The 19,012-nt window shown below is 37.3% G+C and overlaps 1 protein-coding gene across 1 annotated transcript in view; it reads right to left on the reverse strand.

The window, feature by feature from the left end:
• SMCHD1 (structural maintenance of chromosomes flexible hinge domain containing 1) overlaps positions 1-19,012 on the reverse strand; it is a 194,946-nt gene that overhangs the window by 144,298 nt on the left and 31,636 nt on the right. Inside the window, exons 6-10 of the mRNA XM_069099718.1 lie at positions 12,071-12,185; positions 11,843-11,962; positions 8,311-8,477; positions 5,126-5,219; positions 2,137-2,347 (exon numbers count right to left, since the gene is read on the reverse strand). Of these exons, the coding sequence (XP_068955819.1) occupies positions 2,137-2,347; positions 5,126-5,219; positions 8,311-8,477; positions 11,843-11,962; positions 12,071-12,185 (707 nt within the window). The remainder of the gene's footprint in view (positions 1-2,136; positions 2,348-5,125; positions 5,220-8,310; positions 8,478-11,842; positions 11,963-12,070; positions 12,186-19,012) is intronic.

Genomic DNA, 19,012 nt, shown 5'->3' on the forward strand with positions numbered 1-19,012 from the left:
GCAAGTCACTTAACCCCAACTGCCCTCCAAAAGAAAAATTACCTTTCGAATGGGACCTCTTGGGGCAGGGACAGCTCCACATCCAATTTCAGGAGGAAGTGGATATGGAGAAGAGATCTTTGCTCCTTACCCCAAGATTTTGAGCCCCATTCATTTGAGGGGGGGGATTGATGGGGTCCTTATGCTCAAGCCCCCACCCTAAGATATTGTTTTATGTGCTTATTTTGTGTTATCCCTGTTTTACTGTTGTAAAGTTCCACTGACACCAGTTACCCCTCAACTCCCATTAACCTATGTAATGAAGTATATTGTTAAACGCATTTTTGCTACATAAGGGATATGAAAGATCTTGGGGCCAAATGTAATGGTAATGGGAATTTGAAGATCTTCCCTGTCCCTTAATAAGCCTAAGGGAATTTGAAGACCTCCCCTGCTTTTGAAGATCTTCCCTGCACCCAATAGGATGAATGTAATCACATGGAACCTGTGGTAGGAGGAGCTTGCTGAATGGTGCAGCAGAATCCATAGGAAGCAGGGAGTCAGAGCACTTAGAGAGCGAGGGAGGAGAGGGCACACCCAGGCAGACAGCTAGGCTTCCAAGTTTGGTTTGTGGGAAGGATAAAGGATAGTGAGGTGCCCTGCTGTGTTATGGCTTATTAACTTCTTTGCTACTATGATGGATATGGCTTTCTGGCTTTGGGATTCAGTTTTCTGGTGTCTGAATAAATGCTTTGCTTCTGTCTTCTATATGGAGAGTCTGTTGTATTGTGCAATTGAGCACAATGCCAGCATATTTACAATTGCCATCAGTGCTGTGAATATTGTGCTGGCACTACAAATGGGGATGATGTGGCAGCCAAATGAAATAATATTCATAAAGTCCTAAGGACAGTGCCTGACATAGGAAGAGCTTAACAAATGCTTATTCTCTTTCTTTCATTTCCATGTCCAGAATGCCCTCCCTGTAATAATTTCCTTCAAAGTTCAGCTCTAATGTCATTTCTAACACAAGTCCTTTCTGATCCCCTCAAGTTACTAGTGACTCCTGAACACTTCCAATGTATTTCATATGTGGTACAGGTTGCCTCTCCTCACAAAATGTAAGCACCTAAGGACAAATATTGTGTCCTTTGTCTTTTTATCCACAATGACTTGAAGGGCTTGATAAAATTTGTTTACTGACAGATATAATTTTCCCTTTTGTAATAATGGTACAAATGGCTAGACCCTCCAACCTGAAAAGGCCTAGCTATGCCTCTGTTATTCTACAATTTTGGCAACATTTTCAAGAATTTTCACACTGAAAATAACTATTGAAATGGTGGTGCTATGTATCTGTAATATCATTTCCTAACTAGGTGGGGGAAAAGCAACTATAGTTAATGGATATTTTAGTCCTAATCTTGATTCGAAACAAAAAAAAAAAAGAAGTTTAAACAAAGCTAGATTATTCAAATGAATTATATATAGTTAGATTTATGAATTATATATAGTTAGATACATTACAAAATATCTTATCATGCTGTAATAATTTATCCATCAATAAAGTACAACTACCTATCTGCTCTAAATGAGACCAAGGACAACACAGGTGAAGCAATACTTCACTTCTCCAGAGAGAACTGAAACATCTAAAATGTCTGGAGAATTTGGCTACAAACAAGTAAAGCAACCATAAAGAAAAAATGATCTACCAAACGAGATGCCAAAATCCATACAATGAAACTTAATGAACTTGATGTTTTATGTCTCCTGGGCAGGTCTTCAAATGAAACCAATTTTTTTCTTGATTTGGACACACCCAAAAAAGCACAGTTATTTCATTTCCCAGTCCACAAAAGGCTGGAAGGAACAAATTATGAAGTATGCACATTGCTAAATTATAAACCATAGCCTTACAGGTAAGGTAACACAGAACAATCAAAAATAATTTTTAAAAGACACAAGAGTTCAGAAAAACATAGTTCTGTTCTCTGTGCCCATTTTATCATTGAGGCAAGCATCTACACATACACACACACATATAAAATATGCATAGGCTTCCAACTCAATAACCTCTCCAACTCATCATTTTAAAACCCAAACACTTTTCTTAAAACCACAACTCTATAGAAGTAGGATATAAAATCAACATACTTGATGGAAAACATGGATCATCAGGATAAGTCTCTTTATCATATAAGAAAGGATGATAGCGAATGATTCCTTCAACCACACCTTCTCCTTCTACATGGGACTTGAATTCAAAACTTTCTGATGCTGTATTTATGTATAAAGTCTGCATGTCATCCTTGATCTCTCTAAGGTTGATAATCTTAGGTATTTTTCCTTTTTCAAACATAGAAATCTAGAATGAAAATTAACAAAAATAAATAAACAATCAAGTGTTAAATATAAATGTGAAAACTCACTGCTTGTACCCAACCACCATTCAATATGGTATGGCAAAATTAAAAATGTTAAGTGAATATTTAATCATCTAGCTCAAAAAGGAAATTAAACCTTAGAAAAACAAATTATATACAATGGTGGAGAAAGCAAACTACAAGTGAACACAAATAACACAAACCTACATTTAATTCAAAGTAGTTCTACTAAGATGGGGTGTTTGGGGGATCTATGTTAGTAACATCAGTTTGTAAAATCACATTTCCCCCCACCAACCTCAGAGCATTAACTCTGCCCATTCCCCCTGCCAGCACTCTGCCTATTCCCCCTGCCAGCACTCTGCCTAGCAACAATTCATGAACTGTTTATCTCCCCTTAGTATAATGACCAGCACACCTATGAATCCTTCAAAGCACTATCTGTAAGTTTATACATCCTGAATCCCCATTAGCCTTGGTTCCCAACTCCATCTTGTCGAACATGACACTGATGGGTGGCAGACTAGGCACTACTTCTCCTGACTGCTAGTTGACTTAGTGAAGTTTCAAGCCTAAAACCACACCTCCATGCAGCACCCCCTTGGGCTATTTCCCAGTGAATTATGGGCAATACACCTTCACAGTTTATATTAAAAGTGCATGTTCCTTTAAGCACTGACCACACCTTAACTCCTCCCTAATCCCACCCTTACCCACCTAGCTAGCATAGTTGTGACTCCTTATAAACTATACCTATGACTTCTTTAAGTTTGCAGGTTCCCAAAGAACTCATGCCTGCTGTAAAGCGTAACAATAAACTTTTACGATCCTGACTTATGAGATTGCTTGCTAGTGAATTCATTCCAGACTATGCCCACTCAGGGACTCTGGTCATTGGAGTCCCTGAACCACCTATCACCCCCTCATCACTACTAGTGGTGAAAAACTGTGATGACAATCTTCATGATACTAGTAATTCACATTTATATAGTATTTGTAGTTTACAAAGGCTATTTATGTACATGATCATTTCATCCTTAAAAAATCTTGAGATACAAATTCCAAGTATTACTTTACAAAGCAAGAAACTGAAGTTGAGAGTATTTAAAGAACTTGTATGAGACCAAATAGCTAATATAGCAGAGACTGGAATTAACTCCAGGTTCCTTAAGTCCAAATGAAGGGTTCTCTCCACAATGCTGTCTCCCTCAAAGGAGGTAAAAAATGTTGAGCACTCTGAATTGCCTATATTTCACCAGTAGTCTTTGTCTGAAGAAAAGGAAAACATCAGTTAACCAAGTCCACCTGGTCAACATCCACAGCAGAATCATGGAATCATCTCAGAAGTCATGAGAATAATCTAGCCAAGATACCTCACAAGTGAGCTTTGCTTGAAAACTTTCAGAGAGAACCAATCCACTACATTCTAAGGTAGTCTTAAAATCTTATGGCCAGAAGTAGAAAACACAAAGAATAAAAGAGCACAAGAAGAAAAATTGCTAAATGCTTTTTAACAGGAAGACCAAGCTAAGTAGTAACAGTGAGAGAGCACCTAATGAAGAACAGACCAGGTATGAAAAAACTGGGGGGTGGAGAGGAGGGGTGGGACGGGGGAGGGAGGGATGGGAGTGGAGGGGTGTTGAAGTCTGGAAACTACAGCCAGTGAGCATGATTCATATTCCTAACAAAATGTGAAAATTCATTACAAGAGATGGTTATGGGGTGGCTAGGTAGCGCAGTGAGTAAGAGCACCGGCCCTGGAATCCAGAGGGCCCTGGAGTCCAGAGGACCCAGCATCGGTTCCGGCCTCAGATACTTAACACCCACACAAAATAACTGGCTGTGGGAACCTTGGGCAAGTTACTTAACCCCAATTGCTTTAAAAAAAAAAAAGAGAGAGAGATGGTTAGGGACTATCTAGAAAAGTTAAGATCACAAAAACCCAGACAGCATAACATCATCACAAAAAAGTCGGGTCAAAAACCTCATTTTCTTTCTTTATAAGATTAGCTTACTGCAAGAAATGTTAAAAGTATGTGTATCTAGAATTTGCAAAAGCATTTTATAAATCTCGTGTTATATTTAGGGACAAGATGAAGGGAAATGAATTAGCAAATAATCCAGGTACGTGAGTCAGTAATTAAAAGTAGTTGCTCTTTTTTTTTGCTCTTAGCCCTGTGCCATTTAACATTGTGATCAATGAGTAAAGAGAAAGCTATAAATAGCCATGTTTATTAAAATATGTGGATAACAAAAGTGCTAAAGTTCTATTGATTTCAGTGGACAAACTATTAGCTCTCACTTAGAAGGATTAGACTTGTTCTGCTTAGTCTGAGTAAAAACAACTAGAATGAAAGCTGCAAAGAGGAAAATCTAGGCTTGATGGACGGAAAAATTTCCTAATAAACAGAGCTATACACAAGCAGAATGAGCTGTCTCAGAGGTCAGGAGTGTCTCCCTCACTTGAAGTTTTCAAGCAAAAGCTAAACAGACCCTTATTCTGTATGTTATAGAGGGGATTCTTGGACTGGATAGCCACTGATGTCCCTTTCAACTCTGAAATTTGGTGATCCTGTGCACATCCTCGCAACATATAAGATTCTGAGAATGATCCCCTCCTACAAACTTAGTTCAACAAGCTATTTGGGTAAAAGAAGAAAGGGAAAAAGAATTTCCCACTGGTTTTTGTTATTTAGTCATTGTAATCTGGGACAAGAAACCTTATAAAATGAAATATGTGTAATGTGTTTACATCTTACTTCCATATCAATGTTGTTAAATGGTCCAACTTCTTTTGTTGCAGCATTTGTTTCATTTCCTTTTGGTCCATGAATATAGTAATGATAAATATGTCTAGAATTGAGAACAACAACCTTATATTGAGTTATCTGTAATTATTATTTCATTTAAAAATTTTTTTACAAAAAACCAGTCATTACTTGAGTTTTATCTCAGTTTTGTATAAATTAGAATTATTACTCTTCAAACTTTAGGACAACACCTATTTACCTATTTGCAATATTCTAAAAACAAATAAAACTGAAGCATTTAAGTGTGTCTCACTGTTAAAGTCCTGACATTTTAGAAACTCTTCCTGCAATTATTTTCATGATTAAAATACAAAAAGTCGGGGTGGCTAGGTGGCACAGTGAGTAAAGCGCTGGCCCCAGAGTCAGGAGGACCCGAGTTCGGTTCCAGCCTCAGACACTTAACACCCACACACACAAAAAAATCTAGCCATGTAACCTTATGCAAGTTACTTAACCCCAACTGCCCTCCAAAAGGCAAAAATAAAATAAAATACAAAAAGTTAAATCTTAGTGAATTAATACAGGGTAGGTGTGCCTGGATTTTTAGCTGCTTTTCCAGGAAAACCTCACAATTATTTCTTCTCCATGTTTTGAATTAAGAGACTACTAATTAAATCTGGCACCCCAGATATTTTTTTAAAATACTACTGAATAAAAAGTCAACAATGTGGAGTCACCTATTAACTAAATCTACTTCCTCTTTAACTCTTCATTAATAGTATAATATAACAATGAGCACTACTTATTAACTTAACCCCCTGAAGAACTAAATTATATTTTTAATGAAATTAATTTGAATTCATATTTTGAAGGTAATTCTTTTTTTTTTTTTTTGCCTTTTGGAGGGCAAATGGAGTTAAGTAACTTGCCCAAGGTTACACAGCTAGTTTTTGTGTGTGTGTGTTAAGTGTCTGGTGCCAAAACCGAAATCAGGTCCTTCTGACTCCGGGGCCGGCTCTTTGCTCACTGCGCCACCTAGCCACCTCTGAAGGTAATTCTTTTAAGCAAGGAGCACACACTTAGTTCTTTGTAACTTAAAAGGACAAAAATAATCTCTATTGCTCAAACCACAAATAGTACTCATGTTAACTTTTTTCACAGGGGTCAAGGTTGAGGATGAAGGACTTATAATGTTTCTGGTATTGTGCTCCACAACTGTCCTACAACTTAAAGAGTCTCAGAGTCACCTGAGGCCCTAATATACCAGAGTCACAATATAAGCATGTGTCAGGTTATGGACAAAGAAACTGATGGTCTATACCACACACTAAAAGATGCAACTTAACTTTTCAAAATGCAACATATACAAAATCTTAATGAATGAATATTTCATCAGAATGGAGGTATGGCAATTCCTATGACCCTTCTCATTGGTGGATAAGTGCTGGGGATTACCTGAAATACTGAGGGGTTAAATAGCTTGTTCAAAGATTACATAGGCAATGTCAAAAAGGATACCTGAACCTAGTCTTACTAACTTCAAGTCCAGCAATATTCACCAAATCATTATGCTTCTCATTAAAATTCTTTGGGATATGAAAACAACCATGTACTAATTGAATGGTTTGGTTTGTAGGAGATACAAACTTTTTGAAAGATGAAAAATGTTCATTTAGTATCCTTCCAATGAACTTTAAACAGGAAAGAAAAATAAAGTATATAAAAATAAAATACACCCATAAAAATACTGAAATTCAACAAAAGATCTTTATGTGCTAAATGTGATAAGTAAACATCAGTATTATAAATAAATTTGTTTAGATACACAACAAAAATGTACTATGCATAAATATATACTTTAGGAAATTATTATAAAAATGATACATTACTACTTGGGTTACACCAAAAAAAAAAAAAACAACAAACCCAATGGTAATCATTAAAGACAACTTACATAGCAAATTATACCAAGGAAAGTCATTCACTACTTATTAAATATATTTCTTTCCAATGGGATACTGTAGATTAAGGTATAATCAAAAGAAATAATAGTTCTGGTACAACAGCTATATGAAATCACTAGGTCCTCTCCATCTCTAAAACTCTGTAACTGAGTGTAACAAAATATTACTTCTGCTAAACCAGCAATACTCTGTGTCATTTAAAAAGGCTTGATAAATATATGCATAACATATATTAAGATAAAATTTTTTCTAAAATAAATCTGAAATTCCCATAATGAAATGAATGTCTATTCCAAAAGATATGCCTAATAAAACAATTAAAATAAGGCCATTACCTTTCAGTTACTTACCAATTCTATTCTAATCAAATAACTTTATATAAAGATTTAAACTTTCCAGCCCTTTCTTGACTTCCCCTGGAATTCAAAACCATTCCCTTCCCCTTACTGGTGGCTTATCCTGAAATTTCCCTTGGCACCCAGAATCCCCTCACCCTAGAACAGCCTACCATTCCAGAAGTCCACTCACTATGGATTATCCCTCTGCAAGGCCCAGCCCAATTCTCCCATCAATGAATTCCTCCTGGGGTTTCATTTTGCAAAGGGGCAAATCTGCCTTCATCCTTCTCCTGGCCCTATTCCTAGTACGATCCCAATCCCACTTTACAGTTCCCTTTTGTGTGTTGTCTAACTACCTCTCCCATTAGAATACGTAAGCTACTTGAGGGCAAGGACTTTTCTTTCTTTTTGTCTATGTATCCCTGGCACAGTATGAGGCACACAGTTAAGTACTTAATAAATGCTCATTTCCTTCCTTCCGATATGTTAATATTTCAGGGCTTCATTATTTCATTCACATAAATATACCCTATACATTGAGGCCTGAAAGCCCTCAACTAAATGTATTGCCATACTGCCTCTTCCACCAAAAAAAATTTTAATAACCTGATTGCCAACCATATTGTGATACACCCTCTCTAAACTTACCTATGTTGGCACACCATTGTTTGATTGCCCATACCCAGTCTAATGCCATATAGGACTTTATAGAAATTCTGCTCTGTTCACATAGCCTCTGAAATTCAATGACTCCCTCCAAATCATAAGACACTCCAGTAGGTGTTTAATGACTGAATTAAACAAAAGGATTTAAAGTCATTCATTCTTACAAAAAATGTTCTCAAAGTTTTAACCCCATATATTTCCAAATAAAATACTAAAATTGACTTACGCTAATTGTCTTGTCCAAAGATGAAAATAATTTTTCAAGTACTGTATGTGTTCTGGTTGGACTCCTGTAATAATCACTGCAGTAAAGCTATCTTTTTCTTTCTCTTCAAGAATAAGACTGTGTAGAAACCTTTCATCATCATTTGTGATGTGAGCAGAGTCTGATGGCTAAAAAAGCGAATACAATCATCAGATTATGTTATTAAGAATAAAATTGAAATTATATGACCAAAAGGATGCACTGGTATAGTTAATCAAAATATGTGACTATGGAAACTTAATCTGGGCCTGTAGAAACCTACACCAGGAAACTAGGCTAAGATACCAAGCTAACTGCAGTCCATCATCAAATGGTTCAACACCAGAAACTGATAGGATTTTATCAGTGGAAATAACATTTAAAAAGTATTGCAAACTGCTTTGCTGCCAAACACCAGGAACCATGGGACCTTTCCCTCTGAAACCTCCCATGTATGTCTGCCTCATGTTCCTTTATAGAAGGACTTTCTTTTCTACTTATATCCCTAGTACTCAAAGTGATTTGCACATGTTAAGTGCTTAATAAATACTTCATTTATTCCTATGAGTACATGAGCAAGAAGCCCTATCTAGAGATTGTTAGGGTAACACATTCAAGCAACAACTTGCTAATAACTTGAGTTACCAGGGTAACAAAAGTGAGAATAATGCAACAGTGAACCAATACCAGCAGGCATACAGAACAAGGGAAGGGGTAAATCTTAACCAAAAGTGCCATAATTCCTTCTATAGGCTCCCCAATCTTTAAGCTTAGTGTAGGGCTAATCTCCAGGTCATTATGATAAAGTTAAAAGGTTGAAGGCAGACCAAACACACTTAGCTTGGTCAAAAGTAACTTTGTCCAACTCACACCATACTGGCAAAGGAAATCACCATTTTTTTAAAAAATCAAGTATCCAAATAATTTTTTAAAAAAAGCATTTTACATTTTCAAAAACCTTGGTTCCACATATATAATTTGTCAATATATTTGTATATTACACAAAGACTACAATAAACATATAGAACAGATCTACATGCTTTTTTGCACTTACAGAACACACTTTGAAATCATTTAAAGTTCTACAAAATGAGGGTAATCTAGATATATTACTTTAGCATAAAACAACATATAAAACAATTTAAAGGAAAAATTGAGAGGTATAAGACATGTAATAACAAACCCACCAATGAATACAGGTTTGATATTGTACTGGATAAATTCACAGGATTATAAACTTAGAGCTGAAAGAAGTCTTAGAATCTAGTCTAGTCACTTTAATTTACAGGAATGGGATTATAAGCAAAATCTAACTTGATACATATCATTGTTTCCACTGTTCCATGCTACCATACCAGTTTTAAAACTTAATCAATAAGAATATTTACATTCCTCTGACGTATTTTCAAACCAGAAACATTCAGACACAATACCATTTATGATGTAATACATATTATGCAATGTGTGTGTGTGCGTGCATGCTTGTGTGCGTCCAGGAAGAGAGTATTAAGAAATCTGAAGTCTTGGGGTGGCTAGGTGGCTCAGTGAATAGAGCACTGGCCCTGGAGTCAGGAGGACATGAGTTCAAATCCCGCCTCAGACACTTACATACACAAAACTAGCCATGTGACCTTGGGTAAGTCACTTAACCCCATCTGCCCTCCAAAAAAAAAAAGGCAAAAAAAAGAAATCTGAAGTCTAAGAGTGAAAGAATGTTCTTAGTATATTCATGTATCAGGTGAGAGAAGGTATGAGAGTCCTTTCTTTACTTTCTCTATATAGCACTGGCAATAAATGAGTGTTTCTTTGGTACTGATCTATATGTTCTGGTCCTGGGTAATGGGCACTGTGTTCTTCAAGGATCTCAGGAGCAGCTGCTTAGAAAAATGATGGGATTGGAACACCATCTCATTTATATAAACTGATCTGTAACAGGGAGGTTTATACTAATGTAGTCAGCAGTAGGTCAGTCTTCTCCATTACAATCCTCTTTTTCTGTTTATTTTTACTTCAAAATTTGTTATTTGTTGATGTTTGTTAAATTTACTAAAAAAAAAGTTTACAATTCAATCAGGAAAAGTAATTTAGATAGGAACTCCTAGAAGGATTTCTATTGCAAAGCTTGTAATTTTTAGGATGGATAAGTGGAAACAATTCCTTCTGAATTTAACATCTTTATTATAGCATAGAAGAAGAGATGTCTTAAAGCAGTGGTATCAAACTCAAATACAAAAAGGGGCGACTAATCCATAAATAAGGTTCCCTGGAGACCATATATTGACTTTGAAAAAAACAAACTATCTACATTTTATTGTATTTTTATTTTGTTAAAAGCTTTCCAGTTACATTTGAATCTACTTCAGGAATGTTGCAAACCACAAGTCTGACATCTTTATTTTTAGAGGATGCTAAGTTAGCTGCTACTGAAAAGACCATGCATGCCAACATATGGGGACTAGTTTTTATATAAATGTAGTACAAACATTATGACTAATACAACTTTCTCAGAAGATCTTTAAGAAATACTTAAAAGATATCAAAACAAGCCAAACATTCGTAGGTTAATACATATTCTTGAACGGTATGCAGTATATCTTCATTTTGCAGATTCAAAGAAAACTAATTTATTGCTAAATTTAGTTTTAAAAAAGAATGTGACATGGTGAAATAATATTAAGAATACTGAAAAGACTGGTGTTCTAAATACTGGCTTCATCACTTATTAGCCACAGTATTATTTACAAGAGTGGTTTTATCACAAAACCTGGTAAACATACAGCATTGTCATGAGTATCTAGTGAAAATGTATATGTAAAAAATATTTTGTAAGTGGTAAAAATTCAAATGTGAACTACAAATATAGTAGAAATCAGCAAAATAACTTAAAACATCAAACTTCAAAAAACTCTATTCTAACCTTACAAACAAAATAAGTTTCTCACAAGCATGTATGAAACCGTATGTCCTCTCCCCAATTTTATCTCTTAGAAATAATGATAATAGGAAAAATGGAGAAAAGATAGGAAAATGAGCTGAGTCAAAGGAATAACTCAGGGGCTCTGTTTGGAGTATCTAATAACTTCTGTCTCTCACTCATCTCTGGATCCCTTCTCCACCCCAACATGTAGCAACATAATCCCTTAAAAGTCTATAAGCATTTTTAAAAATCAATTGATGATCCAACACCTTATTATCATTTAAGCCACTCTGCCACTAGAATGCTGCCTTAACATAATAAAATGTGAATAATTTAAAAAGTAATTAATTTAAAAATCCTAAATCAGGTTCACTAGTTGGATCAATAGGTTTATGGAGTACATTTTTCTAACATATCTTCAAAAAAAATCACCAATTTAATTATTCTATTTAAAGGACAATAAATATAGCAGCATAATTAAGGAATTCATTGTTTAAAATGCTAGTAAGTGATAATATTTGTATCTTAAGGCAGACATTAAATTTGTAAGGAAAAGGCTCAGAAGAAAGAATACATTTCATTCAAAATAGACTATACCTTCCGGTTTCTAATATATCCACTATATATTGCTTCTTTATTTTTCTCCTTCTTTTCAAAATCCTCTTTAGAGAGTACAAGCTCATGAACATCGTGAGAATCTGAAGGTTTGCTGATCATCTGTTGAGAATTAAAGAGAATTTATTAATACCTTTTCAAAGAAAAAACAAATGTAGAGTTAAAATATTAAAAATTTGATTGTGGATCTTTAAGAATCTTTTTACTTACTCTGGCTGATTGTCCAACAAAGAAAACAGCTTGCTTGCCCCCAACACCGAAATACGAAATATCGCTATTTAAACTACGAGGCACTGGCAATGGACGTACATATCCGGAATGATCACTAAAATAAAGGATTAGGTTAGTACTCTGAGTCTAAACAACACTTATTGCTAAGTTATAAACTATTGTAGTTTACATTCTTCAAGATGAAAAAAAGTTCTATCTGAAGACAGAGCTATGAGTGTAGGCATCCCCTAGTCCAACACCCCATTGTCTTACCCTCTGACTGCTTCCCGACCATTACCAATGAAATTCCATCTTCCCAACTGTTTTTCTTTTTACTGTGCAAAGGGAAATCAACAACCTCTCTTGGTGGTGATGTATTGTTGTCATGCAGATCTTGTAAAATCAAGTACTGTTCTGTTTGTTTACCCTCTATTTAGAGGAAAGAATTTATTAAAGCAACATTTCTTTGCATATGAAAAAAATTATTAAGCCTCAATTATCCCTCTTCTGAAAATACAGAGTATAGATGAAAACTATGGAATATTAATATTCTTGAACCATCTCTGGTAAAATAAAAGAAAAAAACTATAAAGAATTGTTTCTGTGGCAACATCAAGCTTGTTACTGGCAAAGGAAGCAGCTTATCACTTTCAAAAACAGTCAAAATATCATTTTACTTATCCTCAACCAAGTTTGGGACACCAGGACAGTAAGTGCCAAACGTACCAAGAAAATGGGAGAGAAGAAAACAAAGGGATTCAAAACTGAGAAAACACAAGAAAATTAAAAGTGGTTCAGGCTGATTCAGAATCATATTCCTTAAAAGAGTGGGAAGGGATATGAGAGAGTGGGGAAGAAGGGAGGAGTGGAAACAGGGTAAGAGAGGTAAGATATCAAAGCATTCCAGTTTTTCATTTACTATCAACTTGCCTCAATGTTTCTCTTGCAAGAGGTAAGTGGCCGCAGATAACTTGCTAGTGTGTGATTTCTGTGTAAGTCACTTAACCGGTCATATAATTGGTCCCTGCCCTGTTTTCTGGTCATAAATTTCTCTGATGACATCCTTTCTGCCATTTATCTAACCACAGAATTTGTCCATTAGTACATATATCTTGGATAGTGGATAGTGAGACTGGCCCAGAGTAAAACAGGAAAATTTGGCTGTTCTGCCTTTGGGAAATTATACAATGATATTAATGACCCCAAAACTCCTCCAAGAAAAAAAGCACATCAGGGGCAGCTAGGTGGCACAGTGAATACAATATAGCACTCGCCCTCAAGTCAGGAGGACCTGAATTCAAATCCAGCCTCAGACACTTGACACTTAACTAGCTGTGTGACCTTGGTCAAGTCAGTTAACCCCATCTGCCTTGCCTTCCCCCCTCCAAAAAAGGGGCAGGAGGGCAGTAAACAGAGCATCAGCTCTGAAATCAGGAAGACCCGAGTTCAAATCTGGCACCAGACAGTTGACACAATTACTAGCTGTGTGACCTTGGGCAAGTCACTTAACCCCAATGCTTTGCCTCCCCCCTCCCAAAATAAAAGAGAAAAAGAAAAAGCACATCTGTAACAATATTTTTCTAGTTATACAGGCAGCTGCAAATCACAGAATGCTACTAGTCCACAAATAATTAAACTTTAATTGTCAAAGGGCAATGGAGAGGCACATGTTAGTATGAGCAGATTGCAACATACCACCTGCCAAGAACAGCACCAGAAAAGCGGCATAAAAGAGTGTCACAGTCAAGATCACAGGAGCCTGATGATCTCTGTCCCTGACAAACGCAGACCCCTCACAGACTAGGGAGTATAGAGCTATTACAAAAATTCAAAGAGATGCCTGAGACAGCTCAAAAAGCGAATTAATAAAGATATTTAATGCCTTCAACACCTGGCTACTTCAGGGATACCAAACATGGAAACCTTTATTTCTAATAGTTGCTAGCATATTTTCCTTTGGTTTACATGCGTAACATTCAGCTTCCTTTTTGCCAAATTTTTACAGCATGGGAGGAGTCAAGATGGCGGAGTAGAAACAGGACCTCCACAAGGCTCCAGCTCCCACCATGTCCAATCCATGTAAAAGGGGACTCTGAACACACTTCGGAGCTACAGAACCCACAAAATGACACAGAGAAGCTAACCTCCCACTGAGGACAGCCGGGCAGGCCAGCAGTAATCCACCAGCACAGAGCTCTGGGAACCGTGGGCCTGACCAGCCACCAGCTGGAGGGACTCCAGATCACCAGCAGCTGTGGCCATTTCCAGATTTATCACCACACAAATGTGAAGACAAAGTGAGAGGTAAGTGCAGTGTGGACTTTGGGACCAGCAGTTAGGAGAGCGATGGCTTTTGCCCCTGGGGCGAGAAGCTGCTGAACCATCTTGGCATAGCCAGCGCCATGTTGCAGCTTCGGCTCCTGGCCTGCAGAGTGTAGGGGGACCAAGCGACCAGTCTGAGGGGTAATTGCTCTTGCTTTAACCTGCTTGGATCTGGATTGCGGTCTAGGCTGGAGGTCCTGGGGTGTGTGACCAGATTGCCAGAGCCATGTGGAGGCTTCAGCAAAGGCACCTAACTAATACCTCCAGCAACTGAGAAAACCCCAGCATTTGGGACGAAAAGTTCCCCTGTCTGGTGGCAGAGTCCTACTGTGGCAAAAAGCCCAGGGGTCAAGTGACTGAGGGGTGACATGACCAGGCAAAGGAAGCAAAGCAGACAGAAGATTCCAACATTACACTCCTATTTTGGGGACAAAGGAGCAAAGCATGGAACAGGAGGAAGACAACAAAGTCAGAACTCCTGCACCAAAAGCTTCAAAGGAAAATATGAGCTGGTTACAGGCCATAGAGGACCTTAAGAAGCAGATAAGAAAAGTGGAGGAAAAATTGAGAAGAGAAATGAGAACAATGCAAGAGAATTATGAAATGAGAGTCAACAGCCTGACTGAGGAAAAAATCACACCTTAAAAAACAGACTAACTCAATTGGCAAAAGAGGCTCAAAAGGCTAATGAGGAAAGGAATGCCTTAAAAAGATGAATTTGCAAGATGGAAAAAGAATCTCAAAAGCTCAATGAAGAGAATCATTCCCTCAGATTTAGAATGGAGCAAAAGGAAAGGTAGTGACTTTATGAAAAATCAAGATGATGTTAAACAGATCCAAACAAATGAAAGAATAGAAGGCAATGTGAAATATCTCATGGGAAAAACCACTGACCTGGAAAATAGATCCAGGAGAGATCATTTAAAAATTGCTGGACTATCTGAAAGCCATGATCAAAGTAAGAACCTAGAAATCATCCTCCAAGAAATTCTCAAGGAAAACTGCCCTGATGTTTTAGAACCAGAGGGCAAAATAAAGGTTGAAAGAATCCACCGATCACCTCCAGAAAAAGATCCCAAAAAGAAAACTCCTAGGAATATTATAGCCAGGTTCTGGAATAACCAGATCAAGGAGACAATATTATGAGCAGCCAGGAAGAAACAATTTGAATATTGTGGAAACACAATCAGGATAACCCAGGATCTGGCAGCTTCTATACTGAGGGATAGAAGGGCCAGGAATATGATGTTCCAGAGGGCAAAGGAGCTGGGATTAAAACCAAGAATCACCTACCCAGCAAAACTGAGTATCATGTTTCAGGGGAAAATATGGTCATTCAGTGGAATAGAGGACTTTCAAGCATTCTTGATGAAAAAACCAGAGTTGAATAGAAAATTTGACATTCAGATACAAGAAGCAAGAGAAGCATGAGAAGAAAAACAGGGAAAAGAAATCATAAGGAACTTATCAAAGTTGAATTATTAACATTCCTACACGGAAAAATGATTAATTGTAACCGATGAAACTTTTCTCAGTATGAAAATATTTGAAGGGAATAGAAATATATGTGTGTGTGTGTGTGTGTGTGTGTGTGTGTGTGTGTCTATATTGGAGGGTATACGGGTGTATGAATACATATGTGAATGTGTGTATATGTTTACAGGTAGACACAGACAGAGGGCACAGGACCAATTGAATAGGAAGGGATGATACTTAAAAGGTGAAATCAAGAGGTGAGAGAGGAATATAATGAGAGGAGAGGTAGAGAGATAGAATGGGGTAAACTATATCATATAGAAGAGGCAAGGGAAAATGGTTACAATGGAGGGGAAGAATAGGAAGGCAAAAGGGAATGGGTCAACCTTATTCTCACTGAATTTGCCTCAGGGAGGGAATGACATACACACTAAATAGGGTATCACCCTCCAGGAGAGTAGGGGGGAAAGGGATGAGAGGGAGGATGATGGAAGGGAGGGCAGGCTGGGGGGGAAGGAAGTTGGGAGCACCCACTTTTGAAAAGGGACAGGATCAAAGTAGAGAATAGAACAAATGGGAGGTGGGATAGGAGGGAGGGAAATATAGTCAGTCTTTTACAATATATCTACTATGTTAATGTTTTGCATTAGCTACACACATACAACCTATACTGAACTGCTTATCTTCCCAGTAAGGCTAGAAGACAAGGGAGGAAGGGAATGAATCTGGAATTCAAAGTTTTAAAATCAAATGTTTAAAATTATATACACATATATATATGTATATATATACATATATATACACACACACTATTATTAATACTATTTTATATGTAATTGGGAAATAAGATATACAGGCACTGGAGCACAGAAAAGGCAAAGGGGATATGTGAGAAGATATGGGAGAGAGCTGATTGGAGGAGGGGACATCCTGTGGGATTGCTATTTTGGGGTGGTGGGTAGGGGAAAAACGGGGAGAAATGGGGAAAAAAAAATTTGTAACTCAAAATCTGGCTGAAATGAATGACATAAATCAGAAGTTAATAAAGCATTTGAAAAAAGAAAAAAAGACATAACAGGACTTCTGCCAGATCTTCTCTCTAATTAGACTCCCTCTATGACCTCTAAGATAGAGTTCAGAGGAGACAAAGGCATCATCTCAAATTAGACTGTAAGCAATTTATCCTTGTTTACTTTATGATTATTTGTTTACATTTATGTATTTAGGTTTCTTTTAACTTTTATGTTTAAATTTCAGATGTTCTTTGCAGCTATAGTCTTTTTCATCAGGAATGCTGAAAAATTCTCTATTTCAGTAAAAGCCTATTTCTCTCCCTGAAAAAAAAAAAAAAGAAAAAAAATTTTTACAGCAAGTCCATTATCCATTATTTTTAAATGTAAATGCTTTAAACTTCAAAATGAGGCTCTAAAGGGACAGCTAGGTGGTGTAAGTGAGTAACGTGCCGGCCCCGGAGTCAGGAGGGCCTGAGTTCGGTTCCAGCCTCAGACACTTTTAACACCCACACAAAAAAACTAGCTGTGTAACCTTGGGCAAGTTACTTAACCCCAATTGCCACCCCCTCCAAAAAAGGAAAAAAAAAAAAACCCAAAATGAGGCCCTAAAAACAATGCCAAGCAAAATTAATACTGATTATCATCTATAAGGAAGAAAAAGATATTTCAATTAGCTTCTTTAATTGTTCTTACCTCCAATCTATTTCCAGTCCACTATAAGCTTCATGCTCCTATATAATATTCCTAAACTTATTTCATTTCTTTACTCAAAATTCTTTAGGGTTCCGCATTACTAAATGCATAATCTCTTTATCTAGTCATTCAAGATGCTATATACCAAACTGGCTCCAAACTATCTTTCCAATCTTATCTATATTACTTTCCCCTTTATGTACTACTCTACTATCAAGCTGAATCGAAGTGCTCGTTGCCACTTATTCTGACTGCTTCTTCTCCATGGTTTTATTTACACCATTCTTTCCTGGCTAAAATGGATGGATGCTCCCCAACCTCTCTGTCTTTGGATATACTTCTCTACGCCTTTTGACATGTCTTTCTTTAAGGCTTACCTCAAGCTATTACAATTCTATGAGTTCTTGCTCAATCTTCCCACATGAAAGTGATCTATCACACCTTAAATTTTTCATCACTTTTCGTACTCTATTCTTTTATACTTATCCATTCTCCCTTATATCATAGTTCTGTATTCAATATCTCCCCTCGCTCCCCACCCCTAAAAATTATAATGTTGTATCTGTCAGGCTCTTTATCATATCTATCATCATTGCAAACCCATAACAAGGCCTTGTACATTGTAAGTAAGCATTTAATATTTGATAAATTTGAAAACAAATGAAACCAATATTAACTTCAATCTACAGATGGAGCCAAGATGGCAGAGTAAAAGCAGGAACTAATTTTAGTTCATCCCCAATTACCTTCAACACCTGTAAAAAAAGATTCTAAATAAATTTTAGAGCTACAGAACCCACAAAATGACAGAGTGAAATTCAACTGAAGTCAGCTGAAAGGAAGGGTCTACTGCACCGGGCTAGGAGCACAGCACAGTCATATGTGGGCTGTGTAGGCAACAGACCAGCTAGAGAAGACGTCAGGTGACTGAATCACTGGCAGGTATGACGGTTTCCACACTTCTCAACCCATAAATGGCAGAAAAAGTAAAAGGTCAGTGGGGAAACCCTGTTGGACCTGGGTGAGAGAAGAGTGTGGTTCGGTGGGGCAAAGGAGGTGGTGGCATCTGCAGCTGCTGCCACAGAGGATACCTCCTGAGCTCCAGGCCCACAGATAGGGGGAGGACCAAGTGGCTCACCATAGGGCAAATGCAGGAATCTCTTTGCTGGCACTGAGGTAGGATTCTCTTGCTTTGCCCTGCTTGGATCTGGGTCACAGTCTTGGGTGGAGGTCCTAGGGTGAGGAGGAATGCTGGCATGGTAGAGCTTATTCAGGCTATGGAGAGGCAGTCCTCACTGTCCTGAGGAAGGTGCCTAGAAGAGGCTATGACAACAGTTGCACAAAATCCCTGAAATTTGGGACACAGCACTCTCCACTCTGGAAGCAGAGTTCTACCATGGCAAAGAGTTCAAAAATCAAGTAATTGGCTGGCAATATG

This window comes from Petaurus breviceps, unplaced genomic scaffold (assembly GCF_028583685.1).
Source record: "Petaurus breviceps papuanus isolate PSGF00001 unplaced genomic scaffold, PetGlider_PUasm1.0 38, whole genome shotgun sequence".
In the NCBI taxonomy this organism is placed as follows: domain Eukaryota; kingdom Metazoa; phylum Chordata; class Mammalia; order Diprotodontia; family Petauridae; genus Petaurus; species Petaurus breviceps.